This window comes from Lepidochelys kempii, chromosome 11 (genome assembly GCF_965140285.1).
Source record: "Lepidochelys kempii isolate rLepKem1 chromosome 11, rLepKem1.hap1, whole genome shotgun sequence".
NCBI lineage: Eukaryota > Metazoa > Chordata > Testudines > Cheloniidae > Lepidochelys > Lepidochelys kempii.
The window spans coordinates 66955012-66967700 of record NC_136390.1 but is presented as its reverse complement, the minus strand read 5'-3'; the positions used below and the strand labels follow the sequence as shown (position 1 = coordinate 66967700).

General features: G+C 43.4%; 1 protein-coding gene across 3 annotated transcripts in view; it reads left to right on the top strand.

Moving 5' to 3' along the window:
* The window catches only part of IKZF2 (IKAROS family zinc finger 2), a 128969-nt gene that overhangs the window by 75259 nt on the left and 41021 nt on the right, over nucleotides 1-12689 (top strand). For 2 of the 3 annotated variants that reach the window (XM_073306723.2, XM_073306721.2), the window contains exons 4-5: nucleotides 654-920; nucleotides 11907-12074. In XM_073306723.2, coding sequence (XP_073162824.2) covers nucleotides 654-920; nucleotides 11907-12074 — 435 coding nt within the window. The remainder of the gene's footprint in view (nucleotides 1-653; nucleotides 921-11906; nucleotides 12075-12689) is intronic. The other variant, XM_073306722.2, reaches the window with a different exon arrangement.

The window sequence follows — 12689 nt, the reverse complement described above, 5'->3', positions numbered from 1 at the left end:
TAGGTCTGTGCAAGAACTATGACTTGGAGATTATCTTTGCACCATGTACGCCCTTCTTCATTAAACTAATTTGTTTTGAACAAGTGTCCCTTTAAGGAGAGTTCATTTCAGTGAACTGACTATGTAGCATTCTCTATCTGGAAGACTGCTATATATAGTTTGATGTGCAACCGCTAGAATTAGGTGCGAGTGGAGGAGTAAATATTTTTAACTGCTCATTCACTGTGGTACGCGACTCTTTGTACTCCTTGCATTCAGTGGATCCATGAAAGGAAGAATGACTTTGTGGTCAAAGCAGTGGAAAATCTGGATTCAGTTCCTTGTTCTTCCACAGAATTTCTGGGTGACCTTGGGCAAGTCACTTAATTTCTCTGTGCCCTAGTTTCCCATCTGCAAAATGGGAATAAAAATTCTTTCTTTCTCCTACCGTTTGTCTGTTTGGAATAGATTGTATATGTTTAGGGTTGGGGGTCCGTCTTTAACTATGTGCATGTACAGCACCTAGCACAACGGGGCCCTGATCATGTTTGGGGCCTCTAGACATTACTGTAGTCAAATAATTAATAATAATGCTAATTGGCCACGGTATTAGTTAATTGGTAATGAGGAAAAGACTGATTTTTTTTTTGTTTATATATTTTTTAACATTTCAGCAAATTCAGTAAAGCTAGAAATGCAAAGCGATGAGGAGTCTGACAGGAAACCCCTAAGCCGTGAAGATGAGATCAGGGGTCATGATGAAGGAAGCAGCTTGGAAGAACCCCTCTCTGAGAACAGCGAGATGGCGGACAACAGAAAGATCCAGGAGCTGTCAGGCGAGGGAGGAATCCGGCTTCCGAATGGTAAACTGAAATGTGACGTCTGTGGCATGGTTTGCATTGGGCCCAATGTGCTTATGGTACATAAAAGGAGCCACACTGGTAAGCAGCTGAAAGAAAAACTGATGACTGCCTGTGGCATCTGATGTTGATATTACCTGACAACTCTTCTCTTGCCTTTGTACTCAAGGGTGACAATAGAGGATGTTGGGGTGGGGTGCTGTAGGGGGATTGGGGTGGATTTGCTCTTTCAAAATTCCGGTGGCACTCTATTGTTGGCAAGCAAAAAGCTTTCTTGGCATTGAGTGCCGGCCTTCCGTTCTTAGCAATAGCAAAGAAAAGAAGTCTGGAAATCAGACTTCATCATTCTTGCCTAGCAGTAATATGGTGAATGATCAGCACAAATAGAATTGACAGGTGTCATTCTTTTCCATGTCTTTAATGTGTGTGTGATCCCATACGTTCTTCTTCAAAGCTAAGTGGCTAAAGTGACTAGGCTTCAAGATGGGACATGTGTAAGTATCTGGGGAAAGCCTTGGGTTACACTCAGATTGGGACCCCAATTCAAGAAAGCACTTAAAGCATGTGCTTACTGTACTGGGACTTAAGCATATGTTTAAAGTTAAGCACATACATAAGGTGCTTCATGCTTTCCTCACAGATTCTGGGAAGAAGAAGGTTCTTTCTTGCCTTATGCCTTTGATATTGTTAATGGTGTGACAGACAGTCCACACTCAGATATTGTACTTAGGAACTAGTGGGGGGCAGGGAGGTTAGGAAGAGTAAGAAAAGACTTTTTGTATTATCCCTTTAAGAACTGAATAGTTTTCAGTGCAGTAATGAGCAACTGATGACAAAGAGATCAATAGAGCTTTTGCACAGAGCAATACTATACATATTATAAGTAAGGATATGGTTTTGTCAGGGAGGACCTGGATTCCATGACTTTCCGGGACCTCTGTGTCTTCTTCTGGGGCAGGGCTGGAGCAGCGATAAGCCCCTGGGCTGCCAGAGAAGTGGCCGCTGGAACAGTTGTCCGGTGGCCAGTCCTGGGCCGCTGAACAGCTGGCTAGCAGCCCGCCGCTGGATCAGCAGTCCCCGGCCCACTAGAGCAGCAGCCAGGGCTGGATCAGTCTCTCTGGGGCTGGAGCAGCAGTGGTCAGCCCTTGCCACAGGGTATTTTTAGTAAAAGTCAGGGACAGGTCGCGGGTTTCCATGACTTTTACTAAAAATACCTGTGACAGAATCTTAACCTTAATTATAAGTTAATGCTCTTTACAGAAGTTGTGTTGATAAAAATTAGCATATATGTATAATGCAAAGCACTGCAGTATCATATATGGTGTATGCATGATTTCAGACAGATTGACAGCTACAGCAGAGGAAAAGCCCAACTTAGAGAACTGAAATCTTGATTGATTGATTGATTGACAGTTTGACATCCCACTACTAGAAAGGTCAAGTGGAAAGTGCAGCATACTGAGTCCCCAGGTTTTAAAGAGTTCCCGTAAGTTTTCAGCGGCATATGCACACAGGCGAGTATATCTGCAGTAGGTACGTCAAAGGCTACACTGTCTACCTTGAGTGCCCAAATGAGAGATCCTACATTTTATATTTAGGCTAGGGTTGCCAACTTTCTAGCTGCTAAAAACCGACCACCCCCTGCCCCGCGTCTTCCCAAAGGCCCTGCCCCGCCCCACCTCTTCACCCAAGGGGCCAGGGCAGCTGGGGCACAGTGGGGGCTGGTCCCTGGGGCAATCAGGGAATGGTGGAGTAGAGGGGGAGGTGGACAGGATCCCACCCCCGCACCCCTCGCCCGAGCAGCGGCACCTACCTCTGCAAACCCGGTCCCGAAGCCTGCCACCTGTCTCTGTCAGACGTCAGCAGCTGAGCAGTTCCTCCATGTGGCTCCAGCTGCTGCTCTTCCCACCCCACAATGGTGGAGGCCGGTTACTGCGACCAACCAGACTTTTAGTGACCAGTCAGAAAACCGGACACCTGGCAACCCTAGTTTAAGCTCCTTATTTAAAAACGGCCTGAGGTTTTGAGGTGTTGAGGACCGGCAGGTCCTTATTTAGGTGCCTCAACATATGGGTGATTTGGGTGCCTAACTTTTTAGGCACCCACATTTAAACAACAACATTTGCCTTCTACTGTGCAGACTAATGCCACCCTATGGGCACGTGTAGCTAAGGATTACATAACACACTGCTGGTTTTGTAAAGCCATTAGAGCTTCTCTGCAGTGCTCCAGCTCTATGCCCCTGGGCAGAGAGGCTGTGATGAACCGCTCTATACAGATGATTTCGAGCATATAGAAATGGGCATTCCTTTCACCATGTAGCTGGGCACGCTGCTCTTAGTGAACTAGCTGGCCCGCTGTTTTATTTTAGATGCTGCTGCTTCACTGTCCACAGTGGCATGTCCATGGAAGGAGGAATTTGCTTGGATGTCCACATCCTTGTCTTTAATGGCAAAAAGCAAATGTTAAAAATTCTAGAGCAAGGCTAGTATTTAAAACATTGTACTGCCATTTCATCAGCAGTAGCTATTAACGGGCTAGATTGAGCCTTTGGACTCAGCCCTCTTAAGCTACGTGTGGCTGTGCAGCCCCCAAGGGAACTCTGGGGAGGAACTGTACCCCAGAGACACCTCCCCTTTTCCACTGGCGAGGGGCAGAGGGTTCTGTATCAGCCCTTCCATGACGTAGCCTGCTCCTCATCCCACTGCCCCCCAGCCAGCTCTGCTGGCCAATGCATACGTGGGGGCCTGACTCCCCTTCCTCTCCTGCCTGGCCGATATGTCCCGTGTACTGCAAGGCACAGTCTGGCCCGCTGTTTGCCTTGCAGAAACTTCAACTGTCTTCCCCTCCAGAAAATGGTAGATCCCGTCCCTAAAGCCTGATGCCATTCTGTCCCAAACACTGCAGCTTACCGTAATAATCATAATTCACGCACAAGGCAAAATTGTGCCTCGCCCAGGGGAAGGGGTTGCAAGATGGCCCCTTACTCTTTGGCATGGTCTGCTTCAATCATAAAGGGCACAACAGCCTCCCCCTCCCTTACTGATAAGGTCCCTTCTGCCCCCACGGCACACGAGCCAATGCGGCTGAACAGACGTGGAAAAAGGGCAGTAAGCTGTGACAGGCATAGGGCTGGCGCAGATTTTTGCTCCCGTGACCACACAGTTTCACGATGCCCCTGATTCAGGGCTTGTGGTAACCCCACAATGGAGCCCATAATGCTCCTGCCGAGGTAGCAACCATTACTGCAGAACCCTGCACTTTTTAAGGCATTAATAACTCAGGTAAAGCAAGTTCCAAATGTACAAGGGCGGTTTTTCCCGTTTGTTTGTCATGTATCAGTAACATTCGGCATAGGGATGCGATGCGAAGGTGGAACGGTTTCACTGAGCTTCAGCGTTCCAGCTCATTTCACAAGAGCACATCAGGGCTAATTTCTTTTCTTCCCCTTTCATCCTCTTCTTTTCTTTTCAGTAAAAACCTCATTCTCCATGCTGTTGCATGCCAGGGGTGGGGGGCGGTAGCAACATCTTTCTAAGAGTTTTGTGTTACTGCAGTAGTTGGATAATCAGGTAATATTGTCATCGGGTACTCCAGGCATTCTTGTTTGGTGGCATCGAGGAGAGAGGGGGGGGAAAAAAAAAGTAGGGTTAAGAATCCAATTTGTCTACAGAAATAACAAAGAATTCGAATGTGTTAAAAGTGAATTTGTCATCTCTCTAGGCTTGGCCCTTTATGGGAATGAAAAAAACCAAACCCTCTCTTATCTTCCCGCTTTCAGCAGAGCTGATACCATACTGTGTACATTGATGCTCTTCTGTAGCCATGCTATAGCCTCAGTGAGGTTTGTGAGACCCTTACACACACCGAATAGTAACTTAATCCATCACCATAATAACACTTAGCTCTTATCTAGCACTTTTCATCAGTAGATCTCAAAGTGCTTTTCAAAGGAGGTCAGTATCATTCTCCCCATTTATAGATGGGGAAACTGAGGCACAGAGCAGTGAAGTGACTTGCCCAAGTGACCCCGCAGACCAGTGGCAGAGCCAGAAATAGAACCCAGTTTTCCTGAGTCCCAGGCCAGTGGTCTATCCACTAGGCCATACTGCCTCCCTTCAATGTGACTACTCATATTGCAAGATACTATTCAACGTGGATGAGGGTATCACAATCTAGCCCACCTTGGCGAAATTTTGCATTTCTGCTGTTCTGGGTGATCTCCTCAGGAAACTCTCAAGCCTTTGGTTTCATCCCACCTGCATGTTAGTACCGCAATGTATATTTGATGTACCAGGGAAGGAATTTTTACCAAATCCTACTGTCACATTCATAACATTGCAGATGCACATACAGAAATTGGAACAACTGAAAATGCTGTTTAACTTTTTTTTCTTTTATGCAGGGATAAGGCTGTTTTGGCACAATCGATTTGGGACCAAAAAAAACCCCAAATTTGCTATTCGGTATTCAAGACATTCATACTTAATATGGTTAACCACACACAAATTTAAATAGATGGCCATATTCCCTGGTTAGAATTAATTTCATCGGACTGTCAAATATTTGTATAGAAAGGCTTAACTTTATTTAATTCCTAGACTACTGCCGACTACTGCCTCTTGCATCGTGACATTATTTCGCACTGGTTAAATGGAGCAAAAGTTCTAGGGCTAGATTTTCCCAAGAATTTGGCATCTTCTATTTAGGCATCTAAACAAATGGCCAGATTTCAGAAGAGCTCATCTCCCATTTAATATTTAAATGAAGAGGTTGAGTTTTTCTAAATAGCTCTGTGCCCAGCAGCTCTTATTGTTAACAATGAAAATTGGTGTTTTTTTTTTTTTTTTAATGTTGCCCCTTCATGTTAAGGGACTAACTGGGAGTTGAGCTCTTTTAAAAATCTGGCCCAAAATGTGGGTACCGAGTGCTCTTGGAAAATCTAGGCCCTTAAATTATTTGAGCTCAGGAATTACTGAGAAATTAATAACAGAATTCAAATAAAATCTGCCCCGGAGGTGGGATTATCCAAAATAAAGGCAAATAAAACCCTTAATTTCCTTACTCCCGTACTTGTTCTGTAGTTAACCAGGGTTCTAAAGTGATGGTTAGCCCCCTCGCTTAACTAGCTAATGGAATACAATCCAATAGGTAAACATCTAGACCAAGAAGCTCAGAAGGATTCAAAACAACAAATATGGAAATGGAATGAGTTCATCCACTTTTTATTTTGCTCAGATTAAGGCTGATTGCTTTCGCTGTTGGTAGATTAGCAATACAGCTACCATTTTGTTTCTGCTCCCAGAGCAGTTGAGGCAATGAACGCACCAGAGGAAATATTTCTTCAGATAGTTTAATTAAAACAACCCAAAACAACTTTATGTGAAAAATTAACGTGATCATTAACGCTAAACGAACACTTTTTTTCATACCTCCCTGGGCATAGCAATTTAGCATGAGGAGGTGAAGAGGGCTGTTTTGTGAGTATCCATCTTTCAGTGCGTAATACATTCTTTTAACAGCAAACTTGTCTGCAAAATAAACAATTGTCAAAATCAAAATCCCTTTATTTCTATGGTCCAGACTTTGACACCTTTAGTCAGTTTGATCCTGACTATTTTGATCCTGAGGCTCATTTACACAAAGGCTGCTTTATACCATTCTAGTAGGGAAAAGGAGCCTTAAGGGCAGGTGCAAAATAATTACATTAACACTCACTTCAATTTATTTTAATTAATGTAATTAATTAACATGCACTGCTGGTAGCAATGTAAAAAGGTCCTTTGTGCAAATGAGAATTAAGCCCATTGCTTTAGTTTGCAGACAGTTCTGTTGACTTCAGTGAGACAAGTTATGGAGAGAGGTGTTGCTCATTGTTAACAGAGGGGTTAGACTCTCGCGCTAAACTGGGCTCAGAGTATGCAGGTATAATGTGTTTGGAAACCTAGACAACAGCAATTTGGTACAGCCATGCCTCCATCTCATTCATTCCCCATTTAAAATCTCCAGAATGAATGGAGCTTTTTTAAAAAGCAAGTGGCAGTTCTGTGCAGGAAGCAATTCATTGAATTTGAAGGAAACTTATTTTACCTGTCTTCTTATGCGGGCTATTCATATTGTCTTCAATACTTTGCAAGCTGTTTGGACTGGAGTCTCACTAAAAGCAGCAGATCAGCTTTGGATATACCCCTGGTCCTCAGTTAAACTGCTGTTTTGATGCTGAGAATGTCATGGTTGTATTTCACGGTGGGATGAAATATAAAGGAGGATAACTCAGACTGAAACTTCTGCCCATCACTTGCGTGCTGAAGTGATTAGGGGGAATGACTGTACGTGGAAGCAGTCCAGTTAAGCAGAGAAGGAGCGGGTTTGCTTCTTGAGAATGTTTGAACTATTTATATTGTAAAAGATTGAAAACATTAATAGGAAGTTCATCAGTACATCGTCCTGGTTTCAGATTGTATAATTTCAAATGATCAGCAGTACTAATTTGTGCTATTGTAAAGTCTATAGCAAAGGTGCTATATATCGGGGTGGACAAACTTACTGACCCTCCGAGCTGCATATGATGATCTTCAGAAGTTCAAGAGCCGGGGTGCACCTGCCAGGGCTCGGAGCTTCAGCTGAGCCCCGGGAGGTGAGCTCTGTAAGGCTGAAGCCCTGAGACCTCCCTCCCTGCTGGGTAGAAGCCAGAGGTGAGGTGGGGGAGGAGGGCATGTGGACTCGCACGCCCACTCAGATTTTTGCTAGGGTTTGCTGGCCCCCCTCAGAGACATGGTACCACCAGGCCACCTCCCTGCACAACAGCTGGGAGCTGCAGGGAGAACTGCTGCTCTTGCCACTGCCTTTTCCCAGGAAGCTAAAGCAGCTGGCCCTCCCTGCAGCTCCCAGCTGTTTGCGGCTGCCTGTCCACAGGGAGCTAGCACCTGGGAGCTGCAGGGAGGGGCCACTGAGGGTAAGAGGGGGAGGATGCTTGGGGTGGGCCCAAGCTATAGGGCTTGAACCTTTAAATTGTGCCCCCCCCCTCACTTTCAGAAGGCACCAGTCATCTCTGGGAGAAGCTCCTAAACCCATCACCCTGCTGCAGAACACAAGCCTTGAGCTCCGCCCCCCCACGATCTGGTAGGCGGAGAGCTGCACTTTAACGGTAGAAGAACCGCATGTGGCTCATAAGGCACAGTTTGGCCACGCCTTCTATATATAATATAGTTAAAATTCATTACGAAGGGCCACAGCCTGCCAAATCCACTTGGTCCAAATTCCCAGGGCCCAATTCACCTTACACCTTGTGCAGTCATATACACCAGTGCAAAGTGGGTGTAGAACAGTAACATGTCAAGAGTGGTAACATTTTATATCCATTTTGCACTGGTGTTAATGATTTACGTAAATTGCAGGTCAACTGTGAATAGGGCAGTAAGCTTCAGTGGGAGTTTGGCTCATGTAAGGAGTTAAATATTTAGCCACATGACTGTTGGCTTGAGTTTTGCCTTTGTAAAAGCCAAAGAATTCATAGAATCATAGAATATCAGGGTTGGAAGGGACCTCAGGAGGTCATCTAGTCCAACCCCCTGCTCCAAGCAGGACCAATCCCCAACTAAATCATCCCAGCCAGAGCTCTGTCAAGCCTGACCTTAAAAACCTCTAAGGAAGGAGATTCTACCACCTCCCTAGGTAACGCATTCCAGTGTTTCACCACCCTCCTAGTGACAAAGTTTTTCCTAATATCCAACCAAAACCTCCCTCACTGCAACTTGAGACCATTACTCCTTGTCCTGTCCTCTAATACCACTGAGAATAATCTAGAACCATCCTCTTTGGAACCACCTCTCAGGTAGTTGAAAGCAGCTATCAAATCCCCCCTCATTCTTCTCTTCTGCAGACTAAACAATCCCAGTTCCCTCAGCTTCTCCTCATAACTCATGTATTCCAGACCCCTAATCATTTTTGTTGCCCTTCGCTGGACTCTCTCCAATTTATCCACATCCTTCTTGTAGTGCGGGGCCCAAAACTGGACACAGTACTCCAGATGAGGCTCACCAATGTCAAATAGAGGGGAACAATCACGTCCCTCGATCTGCTGGCTGTGCCCCTACTTATACATCCCAAAATGCCGTTGGCCTTCTTGGCAACAAGGGCACACTGTTGACTCATATCCAGCTTCTCGTCCACTGTCACCCCTAGGTCCTTTTCCGCAGAACTGCTGCCTAGCCATTCGGTCCCTAGTCTGTAGCGGTGCATTGGGTTCTTCCGTCCTAAGTGCAGGACTCTGCACTTGTCCTTGTTGAACCTCATCAGATTTCTTTTGGCCCAATCCTCCAATTTATCTAGGTCCCTCTGTATACTATCCCTGCCCACCAGCGTATCTAGCACTCCTCTTAGTTTAGTATCATCCGCAAATTTGCTGAGAGTGCAATCCACAAAATCCTCCAAATCATTTATGAAATTTTTGAGGTATCATCAGACTAGTCCACAAGCGGAAGGACCTCAGAAAAAGGAATAATCTGTAATTATTACCAAGTCTATCTCTTCTTTGTGCCAAGGGGTTGAAATTAATGTACGGAACCTACAGTTAATCCGAGAGCATATAGACACTTCAGTTTACTTTTCTAGGGAACCACACACTTCAGAAATTTGGATTGTTAGTTTGTGTTTTGGGAGGGGGGCTATGTCCAAGATGTGAAAAAATATTTCAGAAAAAATAATCCAGTGGTTTGGAGGAGTTTTAATTTTTTGCTTGGGATGAGAGCGAGGAGATGTTTTTAAAAATATAATGTATATTTAAGTTTTTTCGTACTAGAAATTTTTTTTTGGTTACACTTGACATTAATGTTCCGTTTCTAAATAGTTTATAAAGGGGTTACTAAATAATGAACAGAGGTTTTAATAAGTGGCTAGTCAATTATTATACATAATTATAGAGTCCAAAAGGTCAAGAGATTACTTATAACAATCGATATTGCCTTCTACTGACATGTTTATAACCATCAATAATATATACAACTCATGTCTGTAACATGTTTATTGCATCTATTACTCATTTATTAACCCTTCATAAGCCATTTATAAATAGAATCTTAGACTTCTCAATTGTGGGTGTTCAGCACACTATTTCAACCTTGCTGAGAGAAAAGTAACACCCAACCCAGTCCCTAAAGCACATTGTGAAAGTTCAAAAAAAAGAGTCCCCAATTACCATCAGCGGTTGGTTGACTGAAAAAATGAGGATTTATGGCCCAGCTTGTTAATAACACTCGGTCATGCTCTCAGGAAGATTACATTTCTAAATTGGTATCCAACACACATGATGGAATTTGCAGTAGACATAAGAAGTAGTTTGATGAAAACATAGCATGCATTTTATGCAAAGAGGGGCCATTAATCTTACAAAAGCAATTGACAAAGGTTTTAAAGGGATGTGACAGATTACAGGTTGATCACAGTCCTGTTGCAGATGCCATGTAAATGTGTCTTAATGTAATTAACAACAACAAAATGGAACCACACACAGCAAAATTGGAAAAATGATTCAGTGAAGCTATGGAACATTTCCATTACTTAGCCAACGTGACTGATCCTAAATACAAAGGTCATACGTTGAGCCCAGAATGGGGAGAAGAAGCTGAAATGTGGCTGATGGCATAGTTGAGTTCCTTCCCTCTCTTTTATCATTTACAAATGAAAGTCAAGATTCTGCCCTAAATCTATGTCTGGGAAGGAGGTTGTGTCACAGATCATTGCCTCAAAAGGGGGCAAAACTGTGGAACTAAAATACTAGAAAACTGGACAATTGATTACAGAATGCTGTCAATTTTTTTTTAAAAGATTAATACTCCTCTCTAGCTAGCTCATTATCGAACCAAACATGCCTTTACCACATTGGGACTAATTTGGCCAAAGCTTTGTAATAGGAGATGAGTTTAAAAAATAAACAATACTCCTGGCATGCTGAAAGTTAGGTATATCCTTAAGTATCTTGTTGAATCAAGGCCTTAATAAAAGCGTTTCAGTGTCTAAGACCCCAATTCACTACAGCACTTAAGCATAGGGTTGACATTAAGTACATGCTTCGATCCCATTGACTTCCTTTATAACCAATAGGGCTTAAGCATATGATTAAAGTTAAGCACATGCTTAAATGCCATGTTGAATTGAGATAGACTAAGTATGTTACAAAGTGGATCACATAGTGTATGTTTTGTGTTTCATTTCACAAAACCTTTGTGGGTTTTTTCAGGTTTCCTACTTTATTATTATTTATTTATTTATCTAATCAAAAACTGTGTCTTTTAGGTTGGGAACAAAAGCACAACCATCCCAGGTTAAATCAAACCTTTAATGGCAACACAAATACATTTATTAAAGGTTTATTAATTTCTACTTTAAGACAAAACTCTCATAATAGAGATAACTTTTAAATAAATGTTATTTAAAAACCAACTCTGTTTACTTCTCATTTCTCTAGGGTGCAGCTTTTCTCCCCGTGTTTGCTACTTACCAAAGCTATTTGGGCCGGATTCTCATTTACACCAAAGACCCGTTGCATGACTCTAGCAGTGCAGAGGAGCCTTAAAAGGGGGTTTTAATTATTTTAAAAAATAAGAAAGAATGTGTAATTTGTTTTACATTGAGACCGTGATATCTATCCAAAGTAAATTTTTGTGACTGTTCTAAACCCTTCCGAGGATGGGGCCTATAATAAAAATATTTACAAGCCAGAGAGACAGCAGCATAGCAGTGGGCTTAAATTTTCCATGGTGATTAGTGGTTTTGGTCGCCCAGCTTGAGACACCTTTTTTAGAGGGTGGATGTTCATGCCTCTTAAAGCATCTCAGGTTGAGTGCCCAAAACCACTCTTGAAAACATTGCCAACAATCATCATGAAGTGCGAGCCCCTAGCATCAGCAAGTCCCATGTTACAAAGGTATTAGACAAAGGATTTGTGGGTTAAAATTGGGTGATAGAGTGGACTTTGACATGGCTACACTATATTCTGTTACAAGCAATAGGATATTGGGTCTGTGTGTTCTGTGTTCGATGGTTTCTTGATGATTCTCTCCACTGTAGGTGAGCGCCCCTTCCATTGTAACCAGTGTGGAGCTTCTTTTACGCAGAAGGGGAACCTGCTGAGGCACATCAAGTTGCACTCTGGGGAAAAACCGTTCAAATGTCCCTTCTGCAGCTATGCCTGCCGGAGAAGGGACGCCCTCACAGGACACCTCAGGACGCACTCTGGTGAGCCTTGAATGTCTCCTCTTCCTTCTTGTTTTCTTCCTTGTAACTGTTAAATCAAAGTAGGTTATGAAATTGCAACCACGTTTCCTGGTGAATTAGTTCTGGGCTCACCGACACACCGAGTCCTGAATTCTGGGGAAACCCAAAATCCAAATCAGAACTTTGTGGTTCAGACCTACCTCTTGTACAAATGAGCTCCTGCATGGATGCTGACACATTTCCCTTTGCACATCTCGTTAGATGCATCTTGACTTCAGCGTTAGATTGCGTCGACATCTTAAGCCCTAAGCATCTGTAAATCTCAAAGACGGATCAGAATAAATTAGTTCATTTTTATAATGTATTTTACTATTCATGTCACATTCCCTCTTGACATCTAGTAACTTCCATACGTTGGTAAGATTTATAATACTAATTACTTGTAGGCCTCAGGCATGCCATTAAGCCACAATGCCTCCTAAAGTATAAGGAGGATGCAGCAATTGCACCCCCATTGTAGAGAATGCTCCCCCCGTTCAAACCACCTCCACTGGAGCTATGGTCACATCCTTTCAAATTCTCATTGGCTCCCGCTAAGGAGTCCAGTGCTGTCAGTGGCACTTGACTGTAGCAGTC